Source organism: Diabrotica virgifera, chromosome 5, assembly GCF_917563875.1.
Source record: "Diabrotica virgifera virgifera chromosome 5, PGI_DIABVI_V3a".
Taxonomy (NCBI): Eukaryota; Metazoa; Arthropoda; class Insecta; order Coleoptera; family Chrysomelidae; genus Diabrotica; species Diabrotica virgifera.
The window spans coordinates 223,767,147-223,792,830 of NC_065447.1; the positions used below are offsets into that span (position 1 = coordinate 223,767,147).

General features: G+C 33.9%; 1 protein-coding gene and 1 long non-coding RNA gene across 2 annotated transcripts; one reads left to right on the plus strand and one right to left on the minus strand.

The window, feature by feature from the left end:
* Positions 1–1,212: 1,212 nt before the first annotated feature.
* LOC126884684 (mite group 2 allergen Gly d 2.02-like) lies at positions 1,213–25,047 on the minus strand. The gene is made up of 4 exons (XM_050650754.1): positions 24,918–25,047; positions 19,997–20,116; positions 8,103–8,278; positions 1,213–1,386 (listed from the first exon to the last, which is right to left on the minus strand). Exons 1-4 carry the CDS (start codon positions 24,988–24,990, stop codon positions 1,300–1,302), a joined length of 456 nt encoding a protein of 151 aa, XP_050506711.1. The 5' UTR covers positions 24,991–25,047; the 3' UTR covers positions 1,213–1,299.
* On the plus strand, positions 8,832–11,648 carry LOC126884685 (uncharacterized). Its single transcript, XR_007698127.1, has 2 exons — positions 8,832–11,313; positions 11,388–11,648. It is a non-coding gene; the product is annotated as an uncharacterized LOC126884685 (long non-coding RNA).
* Positions 25,048–25,684: the final 637 nt, after the last annotated feature.

The following is a 25,684-nucleotide window of genomic DNA, read 5'->3' on the forward strand; positions in this document are numbered from 1 at the left end:
AGAACTATATAATATGTATATAGACTTTAAACAAGATTTTGATAGTGTGAAAAGAGACAAAATGCTGGAAGACCTCCGAAATCTAGGTATACCAAAAAAATATATCAGCCTCATAAAAATGACGTTGAAGGGTTCAAAAGCCGCAGTTAGAGTAGATGGAGAACTGTCAACTGTCTCCCCTGTTTGACATCAACATGGGGATGAGACAGGGAGACGCACTTTCAACCATGCTGTTCAACCTAGTTCTTGTAGCAGTCATCAGAAAACCAATGTAACCGGCCATATAAACACCAAAACAGTACAAATTACTGCGTACGCAGACGATGTCGCCATTATTAGTAGAAGCAAGACACGACTAATGGAGACGTTCAAGGAAATTTATCCTGAAGCACAAAAAAGAGGGCTGAAAAATAAACTAAACAAAAACTAAGTACATGTCTACCAAAAGAACACCTGAGATTGAAAATAATTTAAGAATAGACAACTATACTATTGAACGTGTGGATGCCTTCACATATCTGGGCACAGAAATCAATCAGAAGAATTCCGTAAGTAGCGACATTAATGCACGTATTTCCAGTAGAAATCGTACATACTATGCTAATAAAAGATTGATAACATCGAAATTATTAGACAAAAGAACCAAAATGGCTATCTACAGAACTTTGATTAGACCCGTAGTAACCTATGGTTGTGAAACCTGGGTAATGACGAAAAAAGATAAAGCCCAACTCAGGACATTCGAGAGAAATATACTGAGAAAAGTATATGGCCCGGCGCAAGAGGAAGACGGCAAATGGAGAATCAGGAGAAACGACGAGGTTAATGAACTGAATGAAGGGTATGACATTGTAAGATTTGTGAAAAGTCAAAGACTGTCATGTCTGAGACATGTTCAGCGAAGAGATGACATGAAAACGACAAAGAAGATGTTACAGTGAAAGCCGGTAGGAAGGCGAAAAAAAGGAAGGCCCAGGAAGAGATGGTTGGATGACGTGGAAGACGACCTGAAAACCATGAATATAAGACAATGGAGAAGAAGGGCCCAAGAGAGATCTGAATGGAAGGACATAGCCAGACAGGCAAAGACCCATCCAGGGTTATGATGTCAAAAGAAGAAGAAGAAGAAGAAGAAGAAGAAGAAGAAGAAGAAGAAGAAGAAGAAGGTACGCGGAATCCAGGCCTATTAGTAATAAAAGAATAAAAAATATAAACGGTTTAATATATTATATTTATTTGAAATCTTTGCATTTTTTACAGTCATAGATACTAAAAACTTTTCTTTATGGTAAACCTGGCTTATTGGACCTGAACATCGGTAGTAAAACAGAATATCTCTGACTTATCGGCATCATTTACAAATGTTATCGACAATCCAACTGTAATCTAAAAGAGAATAGTTCATATTAAAATAGATCGTATGCAGTAAATAAAACTTAGTTAATTTGATAATACATAAGTACCCTTTCAGACTAAAACACTGCTGTCTGACAACGGTCCGCCACCGGCAACGAAGCATTGTTTTAAATGAACGACTACAGACGAGCCACTTTGAGTGTCTGGCTGATTTTAGTGGCTCAACAATGCTTTGCTGCAATTGAACACCGGTGGCGGACCCTTAGTACCCTTCCAGACTAAGACACTGGTGTCTGACAACGGTGTCCGCCACCGGTAGCAAAGCATTGATTTAAATGAACGACTACAGACGAGCCACTTTTAGTGTCTGGCTGATTTTAGTGGCTCACCAATGCTTTGCTGTAGTTGAACACCGGTGGCGGACACCCGTGCTAGACACCAGTGTCAGTCTGAAAGGGTACTAAGAGATTTTAGGTGTGTTCTATGTTATTTTCCAGTGTGGAGTTGCTGGTCCTAAACAGGGCGACTCCCCAAGTGGTCTATAAGAAGACACCTCCCAGGTATGAGTGGTACCGTGGAAATGATATACCCTGGGTGGACCAAAACTAAATAGCACGCAGCATCTGACCCAGACTGGGCGGCTGCAAATAGCGTCTGTGTCGAGAGGATCGGCTAAACGTTGAACCAGAAAAGGCAACGGGAAAACACTCTGTTAAATATTTCCCAATATAACTACAATGAAAGCACAAACAGACAGTGGCGTAACCAGGGGAGTTTTTGGGGGTTCACTGGCGAAGCGTCCATGTAACCACTGTTACCATTGGTAACAGTTAAAAATCTTGCAAATAAATATTTTATGACTACTATGAAATAATTCCATTTATATTTTTTACCAACAGAAATATGTGTTAATAGTATCTACCTAATTCAGTAAATAGCCAACTAGACGCACGAAAATATTAGCGAGATAATATGTGAATCCATTGCACGTTATTATATACTGTTACCAATTCTGGCAGTGGTAACGCAAGAGGAAGGGGAACCTCGCTATCGCCCGGAACTAAATAGCTCGTTTCTGAAAATTTTGAAGGAGCGACGGCTCTTAGAGACGGCGTGCGGGCATGCGTTAACTTGGCGAGACGCATTGCACAGTGGCTTATGGGATGATCATCAGTCTCAGTGTCGTTGTGCGTATTCGCTGTCGCCAAGTTAACTGGCGCTTGCAGTATATCAGTATTGTAACCATTTTGAGGATTGGTAACGTTGCTTTAGTACCTATTACAGATTACAGTGTGCGTATTTCTCCTTGTATATATATTTTTTTATATATATAATTTTGAAGAAAAAAATGAGATTATTGAAAATGGAAGAATTAAAATATAAACAATAGTTTTCAAAATCTGTTCTTTTTCCTACTTGTTCATTTTTATGTTAATTTTATGGTAGAATAATATGTTTAGTTTGTTTCATATCTATTGTTATACCTGTTACATATACATAATTACATAGGGATATGTATGAGGGAGTAACGACTAGTGTTAGGACAGGTGTGGGAGAGACTGATAAATTTCATGTGAAGGTAGGATTGCACCAAAGCTCGGTGCTTAGTCTGTATTTGTTCTCATTAGTTTTGGACCAGATAACAGCGAAACTACAGGGTAACATTCCATGGTGCTTAATGTATGCTGATGATGTCGTGTTAGTAGGAAATAGTGAAAGAGACTTAGAACAAAAACTGAAACAGTGGAGACAAGCTCTGGAGGAAAAAGGTTTAAAACTTAGCAGGACAAAGACAGAGTATTTGCAATGTTCATTTAAAGATGGAGTTACTACATATAAAATGGTATATTTGGATGGTGAACTGATTGTAAAAAGCAATAGTTTTAAGTACCTGGGATCGGTATTACAGAGTAATGGAGAAATAGATGGAGATGCATGCAGTAGAATTAGGGCTGGATGGATGAAGTGGAAGGCAGAGCCCATTTTACTTCAAATCAGACCCGAGGCACTACACAATTTTCGGGCCCGTTAATACAATTTAATATTATTAATAACTTTTTTAAATGTATTAATTATTTAATACATTTAAAATAATTAATTATGAAAAATAATTATTTAATTATTTAATAGTTGCACATAGTACAGTTGTTTATAAATATAACTCTTATTGTTATCATTTGTTTTTACAATAAGACTTTTTTGTGATCTTTACGGGCCCCATTAAAATGCGGGCCCGAGGCAGGTGCCTCGCGGGCCTAGTGGTAAAATGGGCCCTGGTGGAAGGAAGCGAGTGGTGTGATGTGTGACAAGAAAATTCCAATGAAGTTGAAGGGAAAATTCTATAAAACAGCCATAAGACCGGCTATGATGTACGGAACTGAATGTTAAGCAGTGAAAAAGAAAGAGGAACAACGAATGCATGTGGCGGAAATGAGAATGCTTAGATGGATGAGTGGAGTGACAAAAAAGGATAAAATTAAAAATGAGTATATTAGGGGAAGTCTAGGTGTGGCACCAATTGATGCCAAAATGAGAGAGCATAGGTTGAGATGGTTTGGTCATGTTCAACGTCGAGACGCTAATCACCCAATATGAAGAATTGCTGAAGTGCGGATTCCTGGATGGAGTAGGAGAGGAAAACCAAAGAAGACATGGGGGGAGACGATTAGGATGTTGGTAAAGGGGATTAATATTGATATGACCCAAGATAGAATTGTATGGAAAAATGCAATTAGGGAAGCCGACCCCGCATAGGGATAAGGCAAAGAGAATGATGATGATATACATAATTACATACATATCTATATACACCGAGATAATAAAAAATAAAATAAAAGGTCTAGGAAGAAAAAATAATAACCTGAATCGATTAATCAAATTCTGTGAACATAATAAGCTCATTATAGGTGGCAGTATTTTTAAACATAAGCAAAGCCACAAAACATTCGCGACTGGACCGGGTTAAACACACAGACGCTTTTCAGAAAGGCAGGAGATAGAGACGATTTTGCAACGCTTGTAGCCAACCTTCATTAGTGGAGTCGGCACTAAAAGAAGAAGAAGAAAATCCACAAAGAAACTTGGAAATCCCCTGGTGGTATATTTAAGAACCAAATCGACCATATAATAATTGAATCTAAATGGAGAAGCTGGCTACAACATGTCAGGGCCTTAAGGGGTCAGTTGTGGATCCGGATCACATACTTATCAGAGCCACATTAAGGATGAAACTAGCGAGAGATATGAATCGCAAGACTACCAGAAAAAAAAGATAGAACGTAGAAATCCTAAAGCAATAAGATACAAGGAAAACATTGAAGATTATGTCGAAGAAATATAGAAAAACTTCAAAGAGGTCATGATGAAGACAGCAGAAGAAACAATTGGGCTGAAAAGAAGTGAAAATAAAAAATGAATAACTAAAGACACGTTATAGCTTACAAAAGAAAGAAAGAAAATCAAAATAGAAATATTGCAAAAAGAAAGAGCAAGGGAAGAAGAGATCCTCGAAATAAAATACAAAGTAAAAAACACAGAAGTGAAGAAGGCATCTAGAAAAGATAAAAGGAATTACATAAACGAAATGCAGAAAGAGAAAGCAGAGAAAGCAACGCAAGATAATGATCTACGAACACAATACACTATTATACGAAACCTAACAGGCAATCGAGTAAGAAATGTAAGAGAAATAAAAGATAAACAAGGAAAATTAATTAAATCTGAGAAAAAAATAACTCAAAGATGGAGAGAATACTTCGAAGAAATATATGCCAAACATGACCGAATCCAAGAATTGGATGATCAAATTGAAATACAAGAATTAGAGGTTAACACTGGGGCAATTACAAGAGAAGAAATTGCCAACACACTTAAATTATTAAAGAATGCCAAATTAGCAGCAACAGATAATGTACATATCGACCTAATGAAAGCAGACACCGAACAATCCATAGATATGCTACATACACTTCTGAATAAAATATGGACCAACGAAGAACTTCGAAAAGAATGAAAAAAGAATTGGTCAAGAAACTGAGGAATAAATAAATAGGCTTTCGTGGTAAACGCTCCACTATAGATCACATATTATGCATATTATGCACCTTAATAGACCAAGAGGCAGCGCTGAAAAATCTATTTCAATTTATTAAAGCTAGATTTTTCACAGTTGATTACTGTGAGTGTGTAGAGAAACATACTGCGGTCGGTCAAGCGAAACGTAGAACAGGGGTTACTGAAAGGGTATCAAAGTTGCATTCCTACGAAGGTAATTATTTCCATTTATTAAGGCTGAAAATCAGTACACACATTCTAAATTAAATATAAATAAAAGTTATTATAGTCAGCTGTATGACGGGACAGAGCCGGTCGGTTGGCCCCAATAGTCGATTGAGGAAATGAAGCATTTTGGCTCGCAATTTTTTCGACCAGCATGGATTTACTTGAAATTTTCACAGAAGGTAGCGAATAGTCCATGGATCATTTTATATATCATGCCGCTATCATACGCTAAAACCTTGGGGGTGGTTTCCACCCCATCTCGGGGGTGGGAATTTTTTATTACATTTTAACCATGAAATTCGATGGAAAAAGTGATTCTAAGAAAAAAATGTATTTTAAATTTTCTTCGTAAAACTAATATTTTTCGAGTTATTCGCGCTTGAAAATAACAGTTTTTCGACGAAAAAATCGACTTTTTTAGAGGGTTTTTTGAGAATACCTCGAAAAATATTCTATATATCTTTGGCGATAAAAAGTTTCTTCAAAAATGATTTTGTAGGATTTTTAAAGAGCTGTAAGATTGTGTAAATTAAATTCCGTAAGATCGCTTAGTTTTTAATTGGTGCGGGTTTAAAGGGCTCAAATAAGGGGGTGTTTGCTGGTAAATAGAGGATTTAAACAGCTATATCTGGCTAACTGTTCACTGTAATGAAAATCTATGTACAGGGTAATTTTAGTCATTAAAAAATCTACAATTTAGTAGTTTGTAATTTTTTGTATCTTCAGTATTTTCGGAGATATTATGAAGTAAAAGGTGAAAAATACCAAATTGCAAAAAATCAATTTTTTTTAAAACTCCAATTTTTCCAAAATTAGGCCATTTAAATAGATCAAACTCCTTGAGTCTATTGATAATATAAATATAAAAGGAACTACAGAAAGGTAAAGACCAATTTTGAATTAGGAAGGTAGTTAGGGGGTTGTTCTCACTGATTTTTTCGTAGAGAAAAGCAGGTACCGATATTTTTTTGATTATAAGTCGCTTAATTTTCATGCTAGAATCTTTTTATTATTATTTTTTGAAAGGTCTAATTGTTTACTTGAAAAAAGATTATTTAAGTTTTAGTTGGCACTGGATGTGCCTTTTACATACCTGCTACTAAAACAGAAAAAATGTTTAAGTTAGGCCATGATTTTTCTATCTTCAGTGCTGAAGCCATAGCAATTTATGAGGCCCTGCAATATTTTAAAGAATCAGAAGATATATCTACAACAATTATTTCCGATTCAATCTCTGTTCTTCTTGCTATTCAAACTATAGATTTTCCTAATAATAATTCAAATATTTATATCCTACTAATTAAGAAAATCCTTTTTGAAATTCATAAAAATAAAAGAAGAGTGAACTTTTTATGGGTTAAGGCTCATATAGGACTAACGCATAATGAATATGTTGATAGTTTGGCTAAGAAAGCTATTGAGTATGGTACTTCAAATAATCGTAAGTTTTGCATATCTGATTTAGTTAACAGTATTAAGCATCGAGTTAAAAATCAGTGGAGTCAATCATGGCGAGATCTTTGTAAACAATCCAAATCTCAGTATTCACTAATTCAACCTTCTGTTCCAAATATATATTGGTTTAAAAATTATGTAGTACCTCGAAGATATATAACAACATTAATTAGAATAAGGTTTGGATATGCTTGTTTCCCTCTACATCTATCAAGAATTAAAGTATTTGATTCAAATCTTTGTACTGAATGTCAGAAGGTGGGTGATTTGAATCACACTTCCTTTGAGGGCACAAAATACATTCCATACACCTATAATTTAATCGAAGATTTAATAAAATGCAATGTTCTTCCACCTTTCAATGTATCCCATCTATTGTCTCTGAATAGCAAAAATATATATGATTGTTTAATGAAATTTATCTGTGAAACTAAAATTAAACTCTAAACTTTTAATTCTGATAATTTGATATATTATGTACATATGAAAAAAGAAGAAAAAGAAGATGTATAATGGAAAAATGTGGTGAGCAACTTGGACAGTCCATAGTGGCCAGCTGCATCTTTTGAACTGAGTAGAGAGCTGTGGAAGAGTTTGCTATGGAACTCTAAGGACCTCATTGCCTTCTTTATGTATGAATAGAAAACAAAAAGTTGTGATTGGCTAATTGACACCCAAGCCTATGCCATAAAACAAAAAAAAATTGTCCTGTAATTACGTTTGTAGAAAAAATATTGTATGATATGCGTGTTAAAAAGTACATTTTTAAGGCACTCATGTGAATTGCAGAACTCGCTATCGCTCATTCGGCAAACTTTCACATGCGTGCCTTAAAGGTGTACTTTTAACACTTATATCATAAATAACTATTAATTAAAAACGTAAATGTAGATAAATTAAAAAAAAAAATAGTGTTGAATTTAGAAAAATATATAAAATCGTATAGAAAATGCGGTAGAAACGAAAAAAAATTAGTCGGTATATTTCTAAGCAGCTTTTACGTTACTTACCCTTGGGAGAAAGAAAGGTATAACCATCTTATGTGTGTAGGATACAAGTTGTCCTTTAGTTATAGGACACACAACATTGGTTATCTCGGGACAAGCATTACTTCCGACTGGATAAGGTACTGGTAACCCAAAAGATGTAGCTATATATTTTGGAGTGATTGATGGCATATTGTCAGCTAAAAATGACAAGAAATAAATTGTAAAATGAAATCAAAATATTCTTGTTAATCAATCATCAAAGTGAAATTATTTCTATTTAATTGTAAATATATTTTTTACTCCAATACCCGAACTGGTCTATCCTCAGAGCCCACGAAACGTTAGATCTTCGTTAGAGTTCAGTTCTTCTTCTTCTTTTTGTATAGACATGACCCTGCCCATTCAACATACCTCAACAGAGGCGGCTCTAGCCCATGTAGCGCCCGTGTGCAGTCGATGCCCTGGCGCCCTTTGGTAGACGCGCAGTCAAAATGGAATAGTCGAATAGGTACCTACCTAGTACTAATACATAGGGTATTAGAGGGTATGAGCTACGCTTATAATGTAACCAAAAATCCAGATGCAATAGTGCAATATTAAATGATGTCGGGAGCCATTAGGTATTCACGGCGTCAGAATAACCTACCCAAAGCTGTTAGAAATATTTATTTAAAAATAAACATTTTTATCTGAGGCATAGTTGAAAATTGGTTGAGGAAATTTGATAGATTTGAGTACACGACTAAATAGTACTTTTAGCAAGGAATTGTTTAGATGAATAAAAAAAAACAACTTTGTGATTATTTAAAAAAATAATAATTTATTAACGAATTATTACAGGACGTACATACTACAACATATAATTATAAAAAAGATACTTTTCGTGCTTTTGGATTTGCAAAATCTTGATAATATCACTTACTTCAATTTTTATTTCATGCTCAATACTTACTAGTGATAAATTTGTCAATCCACTTTGCGACAATGTTGATCTTAGATAATTTTTAATTATTTTTAATTTAGAAAATGATCTTTCACTGTGCGCTACTGTCACTGGCAATGTGAGGAAAATTCTAAGAGCAGTGAACAAATTTGGGAAGACTGAAAGTACAGTAAAACCTCCGTTAACCGAAACCTTTTTGACCGAAACATCGTTTAACCGAAATGGATGACAGTTCAATAATTTCATCAATAAAAAGTAAATTTAAAAACTGCAATAAAATTAAGGAAAATGAACATGTTTATGAGTGTTTTTTTAAAGAAATATTCTATTATCTTTTGTGTTTTTCTTTGACAACGATGTTTTACAGCTCTATCTCTACAATACTATGTAATTTGATACAAGAAGAATACAAACAACAATGTTATTTTTAAGCGAAATTCTTGTTATCCGAAACGGCCTTCCCCAATTATTTCAGTTAACGAAGGTTTTACTGTAAATTGTTTGTATTCAAGTACCTACTTTAAAATATCCAAAGGTGTAGTAGAATCATCAATAAACATTGGTAATAATTATATTTCATTAAAGAGCTCAAACCTATCTACTTATGAGGAGCCAACATCACAATTTATTTTCTAAATTAAAACAATATGCTCTTTTTGTATCTAACTCTGAATCCTTCCAGTGTTTTAATTTTTGAAGGAACGAAAAATGTTGATTCAAACGAATCAAAAGATTGCCGGTCCTCCGTTGGACGGACAGTCGGGCGGGCGGCAATCTATAAATCGCGCTTAAGTACCAATGTAATTTTTCATTAATCGTTTTAAAGCATATTTTATGTTGAAACAAAGTAAAGGACCCGCTCTTTGGCGCTCGGCGCCCCCAACGTCCCGGCGCCCGTGTGCACCGCACACCCTGCACAATAGGTAAAGCCGCCTCTGTACCTCAAGTAAGTTGTCATTCCATCGTTTTCTTGGTCTCCCCACTGATCGTCTTCCTATTGAGGAACCGTTACTCACCATCTTTACTACAGCTCCCGGAACGAACCATGGCCGGTGACAAACGCTGTTGTCGGTCGTATACTCACCTAATCTTAACGCAGCCAGGGTTTCTCTCACCGGTCATGGCTCGTTCCGGGAGTTGAACTCTATTTGTTCGCATTCGGCTTATATGATCGTTCCGTTCCAGTCTTATATTTCTTGCCCAGCCCTTGATGTTGTCACTCGAGTCTAGATCCCGAGCCGAGGATTAGCGGCGTGTAATTTGTGTTGCCTATATAAACTTGAATCGCGAATGTTTATTATTCAAAAAATTACAACTGTACAAATCAATGACATTTGTGTGCATTTTTTTGGCATGAAAGTTTAAACTTGGCTTATGTCTAAATTTATAGACGTTGCCTTTAAGCACTTTTAAAGGGGCAATTGCATCCAATTTGTCGGGATGCGAACTTTTTACATGTCTTTTTAAATCATGTTTACGTTTATACACGTTTCCGCATTCCAAGCACTTATTAATTATTTCCACACCGAACATTTTCGTTGTCAAGAAAATGAAATACCTACTCAAAAGCAAACACAAACACAGAACTGTGAACAGTAGAAATGATTGAATCGGAAAATTGATCTAACAGCTTCACTGTTCAATTGATAATTATACAAAGAGTCTACATTCTACCACATCAAATACTATTTTAATATTAAATATCATGCAACCGCAGTAAATATCGGTTTTTGCCTGAAAGGAGGAAGACCTAACCCTTCGGTCCAAACCTAACTTACGGGTATTAGAGTGAGAGAACCGCAGGGCAGGAGGTATTTGACCGCTGCGCGCAATCACAACCCACCCTTTTTATTATCACTAAACGGTCTTTTCAGCGTTTTAAATAACACTCAAGGCCCATTTCGTTGATTCAAGTTTATATAGGCAACCCAAATTACACGCCGCTAATCCTCGGCTCGGGATTTAGACAGAATAGATGTTGTCAACCTTGCATGTCCGTCGTATATCTTACCCAAGGTTCATAGATAGGGGTTTGGTTATCTCATAACTATGTGGGCGGAAGCGAGAGGGAGGGGAATGCCTACGTCACTCGTACGACAAAGTCAAGTTTGACAGTTGTATGTGGTTATATTTCCGCATATTTTTGTGGAATTTTCTTATAATATCGTTTATTTGTTTAATATTTGTTGAGTTTTTAAGCATATAAGGACTATATTACTATAATTACTTATTTGGGTTCTATACAAAGGCAGTAATGACTTGTGAAGTGTGTTTTCGTAACCGTGTAAGGTTAGTTTAACAATTATAATATTACACATAATAATATGTAGTTTTGTATGTTATAATAATAAAACATTTTTTAGATGAGTGGTGGTAACATTTGTAGCATAGCTATATGTAAAAGCAACTCCAAAATTCCTGAACCAGATCGAAACAAAATAATGTTTTTGGACATTTCCCAAATACCTTAAATTATCAAACAATAATGGATAATAAAATGTTACAAGATAAATGGGCCTCTAAACATAAGAAAATAGGTAGCAAACATTTCCTCGTGTCTGAATATGTTAATATTATGTTACGTCTTTTTTATATTTTAACCTAATAATAAATTATTTATATTATTCGTTCTTTTGTTGTTGCATACCACCAAAAATGATAAAAGTGCTGCACATTCCACGAAAAACATAATAAGTAAGTACCTACATATTAGTATTTTTGATTTTAAACTTTTTCTTCTATTTTTTTGGATTTTTGTGCTAATTAAATTGTTTTCTCCATTTAAAACACACGACAATTTTAAAATTGTCGTACGGATGACGTATTCCCGCCTTTAAAAAGCCAGCCTTTGATTGGTCTACAGTTATGAGACAACCTACGCCCTAATCTATTAACCTTGTATCTTACCTACTTCTTTCCCTCTCTTATGGTGGCTTACCATTAATTTTTCTAAGGGTTTTATCTCTACTATTTCTAACTAGACCAGGGCGCATCTGTAAAAATATTAGTACATTTGGATGTTGAGAGGTGACTCATATTTTTTTGCAGAAATTGCTTGAAAATAACTCATATAATAATATTTGAGTTATCCGCCCACTCAAATAGGTCCGGAACATTGTTTAAATATTCAAAATGTCAAAAAATGAAGGAAAAATTCGATTTTGATCTTCGTTTTTTGATTGTAACTTTAAAAATACACTTCTTAAAATAATATTTAAAAAAAGTAAACTTTTTTCCACATCACTTTTATATAAAGAGCTAAAACAAATGAGTGTCCGATCTATTTATATACAGCAATCATTAATTTGGGTATTTTCCAATTCGAGTAAGTTAAAAATAAATCAACATCAAAAGTATACAACTATAAGGACAACTCAACAACTTTTGGTTAAAATACCATTTTTCAGCAAGACAATTACAAAACGATCACTATTTTATTATGGTCCAACTCTATTTAATTTATTGCCAAAAAATATAAAAACAATAATAAATTATAAACAGTTTAAAAGAACCATAAAAAATATGATTGAAAACAATTGAATTCAACATTTTCTAAAAATTAATTTTTTAGCCAAACTGTCTTCTAGTAAATATAGTTGCGCCATGCCGATTAGGTCTTCTCTCCTCTCACTTTCAATTGTATTTTGTCAATCATAGAGTATGTAAATTACACCAGCCACAAGTACTTACTGTTTAAAATTGTACAATTGGATTGTACACCTTCAGGGATTAAGGTTACAATACAGGTATTAAGTTGCCTAGTGTGCTTTTTCCCTGAAGTGGGCGCATTATATTAAATATAATATTATTGTTAATTACAATGTACAAATTCTTCTTTGGAAATAAAATTGAATTGAATTGAATTGAAAAAAAAAGTATTCATTTCCGAGAAAAGTTGCACTGACATAAAAATTGTGTCATTAAATTTCTTACAATATACAAGTATATATAAAACCAAAAAAAAACAAGTATTCGCATTTTACGTTTTTCATCCATTTATGCTACACTTAGGACTTTCATATTTCACCCAGAAAAACTTTATGATATAATAAAACAGTACTGTAAACATTAAGATCGGTTTAATAGATTTTGCAAAATAAATTTTGCAATCCAGCTTTCGCAAAAAAAAATCATTTTTCAAAAGGTTGCAGGACTGAAAATGAAGCAGACAGCAAGTTGAATATTTTTTTAAATGTAGAAGAATACTCTACCTTTGCAAAATTAAAATCGGTTAACTACCATGACGTCAAGAATTTTTTAAATAAACATTAATTTTTGGTGCTACGCGCAGGACAGCGGATACGTTTGCTCTGATTGGGCATTCCAATGATTTTTGATAATGATTGATAAATTTTAATGTTTATTACATTTCAATATAAATAAATAAATTTGTTTATTGCAAAATAAAAACACATACTCTGTCCTTTGAAATAACACTTTTTTAGCAAAAACTTTCTTTGTTTATATATTTTAACTTAGAGAATAAAATTTTATTATTTTTAAAAATATGGAATTGTTTAAACAATATGTCACAAACAATAATCAAATTAGTTTGATTTTTGTGGAATTAAAATATTAAAATACAACAAAATATAGAGCAAGAAAATAATATACTTATTAGATAAAAATTGGAAGAAATTTTGGTGGAAATCAACTTGTGTGAATCGAACACCGCTGTCCTGCGCGTAGCACCAAAAATTAATATAATGCTTATTTAAAAATATAATGTTTATAATATAATGTATATTTAAAAAAATTCCTGACGCCCTGGTAATTAACCGATTTTAATTTTGCAAATTGCAAATGAAAGGTACAATATTCTTCTATTCTTCTTTATGTAAAAGAAAATTCAACTTGCTATCTGCTATATTTTAAGTCCGGCCACAATATAAAAAAATTCATTTTTTTGCGAAAGCTGGATTGCAAAATTTATTTTGCAAAATCTATTGATCCGATCTTAATGAAATTTACAGTATAATTTTATTATATCATAAAGTTTTTCTGGGTAAAATAAGAAGGTCCTAAGTGTAGTATAAATGGTTGAATAACGTAAAATGCGAATACTTGTTTTTATGGTTTTTTCGCAACTATTGCTATTTTGCAACAAGAGTGAAAATTTTTAAAATTTTAACTAATCTTATATTATCAGAAATTTAATTACGCAACTTTAATGTTAGTGCAACTTTTCTCGGAAGTGAATACTTTTTTAAAGTTATAATCAAAAAAACAATGTTCCGGACCTTTTTGACTGGAAGGATAACTCAATTATTATTACAGTCCGTCCGCTATAACTTTTCCCATGCAGTACGATTCATTTTCAATCAAATTAAGTCAAAACATAAATTGAAACCCACGAGGAAAAATTTCCTGTAGTTGGCTGTATACCATTACAAAAACATAAAATCCTTTATAAAAGGTATATTTGTTAAAATCCCTATACAGGGCTACATCAAAGACAGAACTAGTTTTCAATCGGTTGACCGATCATCATCAGTGCAATCCTAAAATGTGTACAACCAGATAAAATGATGCAAAGTATTTGAAATGTTGACTAAGGTTAAAAAAAAAAATTTTATAGGTTATACTCACTTAGAATCTACATGCAAGCCACCAAAGTAAAAATAACAGGGTAAAAACCCTTTACAATTGATCCGTCATCGGAACATATGACTAAGATGTGAATTATAACATGGATGATTAAGATATCCAATGTTTTTCGCCCGAGGTACCAATGACTGTGAAAGCGATAGAGTAATAAACAGGTGAAAAGTACTATTGTGATTAAAAAGAAGTTAAGAAAAAAGTTGTCGATGAAGTGGATGGACATACTATAACAACTTCCAATTATTCTAATATAATTGATAACTTTTAAATAAACACACAACTGCTTTTCTAAGCCCTAGATATCACATATAAAGGGTTTGATAACGTTTATTAAGTTGTCTGTATTATGTGTAATGTGGTTTGCCTACTTCCTCCATTACAATATTTTAACATTTACATCAAGTCTATTTCCATTTTTACAGACTATCTACCACAGTGGGAACGACTGTTTTTATTGTTATTAATTTAACAAATTTTACAATAAATACCACAAAACAACAGGGAAATTATAACTTCCTGTGGAACTGTCATTCTTGTCATGTCACCATTCAGAATTTCCGTTATCAAAATCACTTGCTTCCATAGGGCTTTTCATTCACAGTCATTTGTTTCGAGCTTCTGTCACATGTCGTATAATCCGTGTATATTAATATTATACACAGATTATACAACATATGACAGAAGCTCGAAACAAATGACAATCGATGAAAAGCCCTATACAGTCATGATGTGAACTTGTCAGATAGAGCTCATTGGTACCTCGGGCGAAAAACATTGGATATCTTAATCATCCATGTTATAATTCACATCTTAGTCATATGTTCCGATGACGGATCAATTGTAAAGGGTTTTTACCCTGTTATTTTTACTTTGGTGGCTTGCATGTAGATTCTAAGTGAGTATAACCTATAAAAATTTTTTTTTAACCTTAGTCAACATTTCAAATACTTTGCATCATTTTATCTGGTTGTACACATTTTAGGATTGCACTGATGATGATCGGTCAACCGATTGAAAACTAGTTCTGTCTTTGATGTAGCCCTGTATAGGGATTTTAACAAATATACCTTTTATAAAGGATTTTATGTATAAATTGAAACGAACGTCGATGTGTCTATACATTTTGTATACCGTATACTATATACTACACACATCGGCGTACGGTTCACTTTCTGTTTTGACTTAATTTGATTGAAAATGATTCGTACCGCATGGGAAAAGTTATAGCGGACGGACTATATATGAGTTATTTTCAAGCCATATCTGCAAAAAAAAATATGAGTCACCACTCAACGTCCATCTCAAAACAGATTGGACTAAACAGTTCACAGCCATTCTTGCAGAAAATTTAGAAGATCTTCAGACATTAGTAAATCTAGTCAGTGACGCAAGTTATCGGAGAGGCATAAAAATCAATATTTCATAGACAAAGTGGATGGCAGTTGGAAAGATAAAATGTAGATCAAGGTGTGCTTTCTCTCGATGGAGAGGAGATAGAACGGATAAACCATTTTAAATACCTTGGCAGTTGGTTGAATATAAATTACAACTGTGATGAAGAGATAATAACCAGGATTGAAATATCACGTAAGGCTTTTATGACCTGGAAACCATTTTTATGTAACCGAAGCCTGTCGATGAATATTCGCAAGAAGGTGCTAAAATGTTACGTGTGGTCTATATTATTATATGTTTGTGAGACATGGACGTTAAAAATCACAATGCTAAATAAATTATAAGCATTCGAATTGTGGTGCTATCGACGAATCCTAAAGATATCCTGTGTTTCGCACACTTCCAATGAAGATGTTCTCCAAATGATGAATTCAGAACGTCTGTCCATAACCATCATAAAGAGGAGAAAAACAGAATACTTCGGTCATATAATTAGATGACCTAAATACCAAAAGTGGAGGGAAAGAGATGGATTGGTCGAAAGAAACTTTCTTGCTTGCGTAATATTAGACAATGATGTGGTTCCACGGTAGAATTATTTCGCGCAGCAGCCGATAGAGAGAGGTTTCAGGAAATTGTCAACATGATGACGGCCAACGTCTGAATACGGACACGGTACCTGAAGAAGAAGATATTTCTAACAGTCTATATCAGGAGGTGTTTCTGCCGCGTATTGGTCTGATGACTGTGTTGTAAATTCTGCCTTTTATTTCTCTCCCAGAGGAACACTGTCTGTGGTAATTGCGGAGTGGATCGAGGAGCTCTGCGGTTACTAGAGCTGGTCCCAAATGCTACAGCTTGGTCTACCAATCGTAAAAACGAATACTGCTCAATAGTCCAGAAAGCCACTGCGCATCCGCTAGGAAAAATATTCTAATTCGGATTTTTTGCACAATCTTACTCAAAAAGGACTCCTTTTAACAAATTTGCATGTTGCCAGGACCAAAAGGTGGTCAAAAATTTTTTAAACGTTTTTTTTTTGTTTTTTTCCTAAAATAATTTTTTTTGCATGGAAAAAAGTTTTTTTAGGTTTTTTGGATCATTCCAAACAGAAAAGGTCTTTAGTGACTTTTCTCTAAAAATGATAGTTTTTGACATATAAGCGATTAAAAATTGAAAAATTGCGAAATCGGCCATTTTTAACCTTCAAAAACTATGTGAAAAACTGAAAATTTGAATGTTGCCAAGGTAAGTAGATATTCTTTAAACATCGATTGATGAAATCCCGAAGAGTTTTTTGCAATACAATATTCAAAACTCCTTTTTTTTTAATTGCTAATCAAGTGTGCTCGACACTATTTTTCATCGACAGTATGGTGCAAATGAAAGGAATAAATTGGTTATTTCGTAAACCGGCGATTTTAAGGAAAAATCCCGAAACAGGTCGATTTTTATTTTTAATATATGATATTGTGGCCTATACGGTATACTAGTGACGTCATCCGTCTGGGCGTGATGACGTAATCGATGATTTTTTTAAATAAGGATAGGGGTTGTGTGGTAGCTCATTTAAAAGGTTCTTCAATTCTCTATTCATTAATGTAAACATTTACATAATTATTTATAGAGGGTGTCCTTCTACTTCTTTTTTGTCAAATAATTTAATTTAATAAAAATTTTTTGGACACCCTGTATAAATAATTATGTAAATGTTTATATTACTGAATAGAGAATTGAAGAACCTTTCAAATGAGCTAGCACACGACTACTATTCTCATTTAAAAAAATCATCGATTACGTCATCACGTCCAGACGGATGACGTCACTAGTATACCATATATGCCACAATATCATAACTTAAAAATAAAAATCGACCTGTTTCGGGATTTTTCCTTAAAATCGCCGGTTTACGAAATAACGAATTTATTACTTTCATTTGCACCATACTGTCGGTGGAAAAAAGGGTCGCGCACGCTTGATTACCAATTAACAAACAAAGGTGTTTTGAATATTGTATTGCAAAAAACTCTTAGGGATTTCATCAATCGATGTTTAAAGAATATCCAGCTACCTTGGCAACATTCAAATTTTCAGTTTTTCACATAGTTTTTGAGGGTTAAAAATGGCCGATTTCGCAATTTTTCAATTTTTAATCGCTTATATGTCAAAAACTATCATTTTTAGAGAAATGTCACTAAAGACCTTTCCTGCTTGGAATGATCCAAAAAACCTAAAAAAACTTTTTATCATGCAAAAAAAATAATTTTACGAAAAAAACAAAAAAAAAACGTTTAAAAAATTTTTGACCACCTTTTGGTCCTGGCAACATGCAAATTTGTTAAAAGGAGTCCTTTTTGAGTAAGATTGTGCAAAAAATCCGAATTAGAATGTTTTTCCTAGCGGATGCGCAGTGGCTTTCTGGACTACAAAGAAACAATGAGAAGTTTTATATTTGTGACATATAATAGGAGATCATAAGTATAAAGTTTTAAAAACCCATAGTATAAAGTATAAAACCCATAGAGACCATTATATGGGAACGACAGTTAAGATGGCTGGGCTATATCCATAGACTGAACGACACAAGAACAACGAAAAAAGTATATAAAATCAGGGTACAAGGGAAAAATAAAGTAGGTTGCCCAAGAATGAGATGGGAAGAACAAGTTAGACAAGAAGCAGAGAAGAGTGGACTGCAATGGAGTATGGTAAAACAATTAGCTCAAAATAGAACCGCATGGAAAAGAAGTATCAAAGAAGCACCACGAGATTAAAATATATGGACAGAAATATGGGTCAAATAAGTAATTTATATTTATTAAAATTGTACTGTTAAAATAAGTAATTTATAATTATTAAATTGTATTGAAATGTAGATATTGAACTAGTTGTAAACAGCCCAACACCGAAAGGTACAAGTGAGCTTAACTGTTTAAATAAAATAAATAAAGTATAAAGTTTTGCGACTGATTTAAATGGGAAAAGTAGAAGGAAAAAGAAGTACCTACAGTAAGAAAGTAACATTTATGAAATTTTTACGCTCTCCAGAAAGGGACATAGATGGCGGATAAACGTGTACACGCTGGTAGCGTGTATGACACTTGACGAAGAAAGAAGGGCACTATAGATGAAATATAGTTTTGAGACATGGTATATTATTCCTTTAGAAGGTGAGTACACGATGTGTCAGATTTGGAAGTCAAAAAGTATAAAATTTGTAAAAGTACACCTGCAATATCAGGTCATTTTGAAAAATAATCCATTGCGGCCATTAAGTACTTGTTTCCTTTCTCTGTCATCGGAAATGGACCGATAATATCTACTGCAAGTCGCTCAAAAGGCTCTCCGGAAAGATATTGTGCCATTTCACCACGATTTATTGTTCTAGGGCCTTTTCTACCGTTGCATAAATCGCATTTATTACACCAATCTTCTTCATCTCGGCCACAATTTATCCAATAAAATCTGTCTAGAACTCTGGTCAGTGTTCTTTTTACTCCAAAATGTCGACCAGACAGGCTGCTATGAAGTTCTTGCAACACATTTTTAATGTGTGAATTTGGCAGTACCATTTTTTGAACTATCGAGACTTTTCTACTTCCGATATAATAGATCATTCGAAAGATATAGAGATTCCCATTGCGCCCAGTATGCCTTTATATTTCCACTGTATTTGGATATTTCCTGTCAAATAGCTCTTACTCCATTTTAACCCATTCTCGTATGACTCTAAAAAATCTTTCCTTTGACTCTTCTTAATGCTTTCCAGGGAAGTTTGATCATTATCTTCCGATCATTATCATCAATGTCGCAGACTAAATTAAGTGTTTAACATGCTGTTGGGCCCTTCGATACTACATTGTTTTGGTTTCTTAACTCACAAAAAAAACATTGCCAAAACGTTTATATTAAAATAAGAATCATGTTAAGAAAATCTATTAAATTGATTGCATAATAATGGTAAAATACTTACTAGCTGTGAAATTAATGTTTATGTAAGCTGGTGCTCCTGAATAGACCATACAGGGTGATTGTACGCAGCGTACATTATTAGATACAATCTCAACTGTCGGCAATGCTCCACCACTTGGACCTGTAGAAGTTATTAATTAGATAGCAAAAGATAGATAAAAAGGTAAAAAAAGTACGAAAACTCGTACGAATGCTCGCGGGCGCCCCTGTTTGGGAGGCGCCAAAATGAGCTTTTTTTCTGCCGGTGTTATACAAACTACTAATTTAAAAAATCGAAGGTCGCCTATGCTAGCAGGCGGGCACCTTATACTCTAGCGCCGGAACTGATTATATTCATGTTAATATTACCGAATAGAGAATTGAATAACCTTTCAAATGAGTCAACATACGACCCCTATTCTCATTTTAAAAAATCATCGATTACGTGATCACGCCGAGATGGATAATGTCACTACAATCATATACCTATTAGTCCAGGGTAATAAGGTTTTTTCCATGACACTCGAGCAGCCAGGGTACTGAAGCGTTTTTTCGACAGGTATTACCTATAAGAGCAAATTGTAACTATTTCCTGCATAGGATCTGGCGGCCATTTTTATTTATAAACAATTAAGTGTCAAAAAATGGCATTTTTCATTTTTTTTTTTTTCAAATCAATGGAAAACACTGAAACGTATGGTTTTTTTAGTACAAATATCTTCGAGATTATGGAAAAAGCTTTAAAATGACGTATTACAAAGTTTGATATACTCATTTATTGTTAATATAATTGCGAAAAAAGGTCGGAATTGCAAAAAGAAATATTTTTGCAATAACTGTTGTAAAAATTAGTGCACAGCTTTGAAATTTATGTGAAATAAGGGTTTTTTGGTGCTTAATATGTGATAAAAATTTCAAAGCGATTCATTCAATTGTTTAAATTTTATTCAAATTGTTTTTCCCAGAGAGCATTTTTTGCAATAACATAAGTCAGAAGAAAATGACGTTAGAACCATTCCACAGGTGTCAAATGAAAGAGCATGACCTATATTTTCAACTTGGTTTAAAAAAAAGGGAATAAAAAATGCATGTATTAGTAATAAATAATTATGCAAAAATTATCGTAAATCTTTCCTTATAAACTTTTTATTTTGTTATATAAGAAATTATACATATTTATTACAATTTTTTATCAATTATAATATAGATAACATTACTTGGTAGTTGTGCACTTAAAACAGGGTAAAAAAGTTAATTTTTTTGGAAAAAGTTATTCAAAAAGTTTATAAAGAAAAATTGACGATACTTTTGCATAATTATTTATTACTAATAAATGCATTTTTTATTCACTCTTTTAAACCATGTTAAAAATGCAGCTCATGCTCTTTCATTTGAAATCTGTGGAATGGTTCTAAGGTCATTTTTTTCTGACTAATGTTATTGCAAAAAAAAATGCTCTCTGTGATAAACAATTTCAATAAAATTTAAACAATTGAATGAATCGCTTTAAAATTTTTACCACATATTAAGCGGCAAAGGATTCTCATTTGACAAAAATTTTAAAGCTGTACACTAATTTGTACAACAGTTATTGGGAAAATATATTTTTTTGCAATTCCGACATTTTTTCGCAATTATATTAACAATAAATGAGTGTATCAAACTTTATAATAAGTCATTTTAAAGCTTATTCCATAATCTCAAAGATATTTGTACGAAACAAATCATAAGTTTCACTGTTTTCCGTTGATTTGAAAAAAGGGGAAAATGCCATTTTTTGACAGTTAATTGCTTATAAATAAAAATGGCTGCCAGATCCTACGCAGGAAATATGTAGTTATAATTTGTAATAGGTATTACCTGTCGAAAAAACGCTTCAGTACCCTGGCTGCTGAAGTGTCACGAACAGGGTATATTTTTGTCTTATTACCCTGGCCAATATATGCCAAAAAAATATAATCTAGAAATAAAAATCGACCTGTTTCGATATTTTTCTACAAAATCGCCCATTCAAAAAAATTAATTTATTCCATAATTTTGCCCCTAACTATATAAGACCATATCAAAAAATAGAAAAACGTGCAATTTTTTCGTTTTTGTCGGCGTAATAATAGATATATTAAAAAAATGAAGAACATAATACAGAAATTCGAGAGATCTTCTTGAACATAATTACCTGTAAGTGAGGAAAATAAAATAGAAAATTACGTTATGAGCATAGGCGTAACCAGGGGGTGGTTTTGGGAGTTATAACCCCCACCTTTTGGATGTACTTTGACCTCTATACGCTTAACACTATTATTATTCCATAACCCCCAGAGACCTTCAAGTAGATGTAAGCCCCCCTTAGGATCATCCTGGTTACACCACTGGTTGTGAGATCAACCAGAGATCAGACTGATTTTTTTAATAATAACACGATCGGTCAAAGCTGTTGTGTAGACAATATTTTGAATACCTATATAAGAAACAGTAAGGGTTAATTTAGTAATGAGGAATACGGCCTGAGCCTCAACTTGAAGGAGACCAAATGGAAAAGCAAAAAGCAACAACCTGCTCGACAGTTACGGATAAAAAATATGCTAGTTGACCATGTAGAATCTTATGTTTACCTTTTCACCAACGTATGTAAATGCAAAATGAGAAAAGGTCACAGAAATTAAGGCGGGAAGAGAGCGAGCTAGAGCAGCATTTAACAATATATAAAAGCTCTTCAGAAGCAATTATTTGTCTCTTCCCCTAAAACTACGTCTAGTTAAATGCTACATTTTTCCGACCTTACTATACCTATGGTGTGGAGCAGCGTTTTCCAAATGGTGAGTCGCGACCCGGTACCGGGTCAGGAAAACAAAATGCCGGGTCGCCTCACCGTTTCACATCTTGCTTTTAAGTCCGAGCCCTGACTGACGCCAGGCTTTTCAGAGGATCAAAGCCGTAGCACCAGAATGTGTTTGGGTGCATTGTAGCATCCACAGAGATGCATTAGCTGTCAAAAAAATGCCACTGTTTTTAACCGAATCTATGCAAGAGTGTGTAAAATTTCTTAAAATCTTCAAAAGTCTTCTTCTTCTTCAAGTGCCATCTTCGTTCCGAAGGTTGGCGATCATCAGGGCTATACGTATTTTCGAAACTGCTGACCGAAACAATTCGTTGTTGCTACAGCTATACCATTCCCGTAGATTCTTTAGCCAGGAGTTTCGTCTTCTTCCTATGGATCTTTTTCCTGCTATCTTCCTCTGCATAATTATTCGAAGCAGTTCATATCTTTCGCCTCTTGTAATGTGTCCCAAGTATTGCAGTTTTCGTTTTTTGATCGTAAATATGACTTCCTTTTCTTTATTCATTCTTCTCAAGACCTCGACGTTTGTGACTCTCTCCGTCCATGATATTCTCAAGATTCTGCGATACATCCACAGTTCAAATGCCTCCAATTTTTTGATATCAATCTTTTTCAGCGTCCATGACTCCATTCCGTAGAACAGCACAGAGAGTACGTAACATCTCATCAGGCGAAGTTTAATTTCAAGGCTCAAATCTCTTTCACAGAACACTATCTTCATTTTAAAAAGTCAAAAGTCTCAAAAAGCCATAAACTTCATAAAATCTCACCCACTGAACTCTCTGCTTTGTGCAAAGAAATGGGAAGTGAAGATGAACATCTTCTTTTACACTGCGAAGCGCGTTGGCTATCAAAAGGGAATGTTTTGAAAATACTTATTGAATTGAAGGAAGAAATTTCAACGTTCTTAGAACAACATCCACTAACGGCTAGGGATGCAATATTTCAACTTAAAGACAGTTTTCATGATGTCAATTGGTTAATCAAGGTAGCCTATCTTTGTGATATTTTTGACTTCTTGAACAATTTAAATATGACATTACAAAAGTAGCAATATTTAAAGTACAAGAGAAGGTGGAAGCTGCAACAAAAAAACTTAATTTGTGGACACGCCGCACGGAAGCAAAATTACAAAGCTAACAGAACTACAAAAAGAGTATACCGTGAATTCATTGCCGGATGAGATTCCAGCGGCTTTCAAGGAACTTCTGCTAGGACTGGAGGGAAATCTGAAGGAATATATTCCCCCATCCACAGCAACAAAGCATGGATAAGGAAACCATTTACAATGGACGTAGAATCCGAGACAGAACTTCCGGATTTAGATATTGAGTCAGTAATTGAACTATCGTGTGATAGGGCACTCAAAGACATATTAGACAAAATACCACTGATAGATTTTTGGCTGTCTTTATAAAATATATATTTTTAAAAGCGATAAAGTTTCTAATTCCTTTTGTTACGACCTATTATAAGTGTGAGGCAGAGTTTTCAGCACTGGTTTTCCTCAAAAATAAATATAGGAACCGTTTGGAAATCAAACCGGAAGATTGTGAAGTGAGGATAAAACGTAACATCCACGAAATACCAGCACAATAATAACCGGGCCACGGAAAAATAAGTTTGAAAAACGCTGGTGTGGAGGCCTGAACGCTAACAGAGACGCTCATAAAAAAAAACTAGAAACATTCGCATATAAGCAACATAGAGGTAACCCGCACAGAATCCGACAACAGAAAGAAATCGTGAGCACAATTGAACAAAGAAAACTTGATTATCGAGGCCACATATTGAGACACGATAAGTACCATCTACTGCAAAATTGATTATCCAGGGGAAAATAGACAGTAAGCGAGGGCCAGGCAGGAGAAGACATTCGTGGCTCCAAAATCTGCGGAAGTGGTTCGGGCTCACATCGGTCGAACTATTCAGAAGAGAAGTGTCGTAAGCAAGAACAGAATTGCCATGTTAATAGCCAACGTTCGCAAAGGACAGTACACTTAAAGAAGAAGATACAAGAAACAGAAAAAATTATCGTGGAAATAGATTGAAAAAGAAATATTTCATAAACATTCTTTTAAAAGATAGTTAAATTGTTACTTACATTGTAGTACTCTAGTGCTGGAAGAGTACCCAACGAGTACAACTAAAACAGTTAAAACATGGTAATAGTTCATAGCTGAAAAGTTTTTTGTAACTAATATAAACAATACTACGGTGGCTTTTTATACTTTTGGTGTAACGTATAAACAAGAAACAATTTAATAGATATTTAAAGTCATATAGCTAATACTTCAATTAACAAACATTAAAATGTAGTTTGGTTCTAGACAAACCAAGATATTTTATTTATTTTTAAATACATATTAGATATCGCAATATGTTCCTCATTTAAAATGTTGTGATTATTAAAATGGCCATATTTAGTACTAATTACTAGATTTATTAATGTATTTTTTTGTTTACAAAAAATTAAGTTATTTAATTTTTTTTAAGTAATATATCTTTATCATTATCACGGTGCTATAGCCCTTAAAGGGCTTCGGTCGTCTCAAGCTTCCTAAACCATTCTGTTCTGTCCCTTACTTCAATTTTCCGGTTGGTAGCACCGATCTTCTCAGCATCCCGTGTTACCTCGTCTATCCACCTCAGCTTTGGTTTACCCCATCTTCTCATTCCCACCGGCGGTGGTGCTGTCGTTTTCTGAATGGAACTTAGTTCCATTCAAGTTCAGTTCCCATCCAACGTTTCTAATTTAAGGACAGATCCATCTGATCAGCAACCCACGTGGTGTAGGGGAATTATGCGATGCCTAAGGGCCATATCTTTAACAATTTCATCCATCGTTTGGAATTTTAATTAATAATATCA

What these genes read in the sequence shown, in the direction of transcription:
- LOC126884684 (XM_050650754.1), bottom strand. Translation starts at nt 24,990, where the DNA reads ATGAACTATTACCATGTTTTAACTGTTTTAGTTGTACTCGTTGGGTAC. An exon ending in CAGCACTAGAGTACTACAAT is followed by an intron (nt 20,117 to 24,917) that starts GTAAGTAACAAT and finishes TAACTTCTACAG; the next exon opens with GTCCAAGTGGTGGAGCATTG. An exon ending in TACCTTTCTTTCTCCCAAGG is followed by an intron (nt 1,387 to 8,102) that starts GTAAGTAACGTA and finishes ATTCTCTTTTAG; the next exon opens with ATTACAGTTGGATTGTCGAT.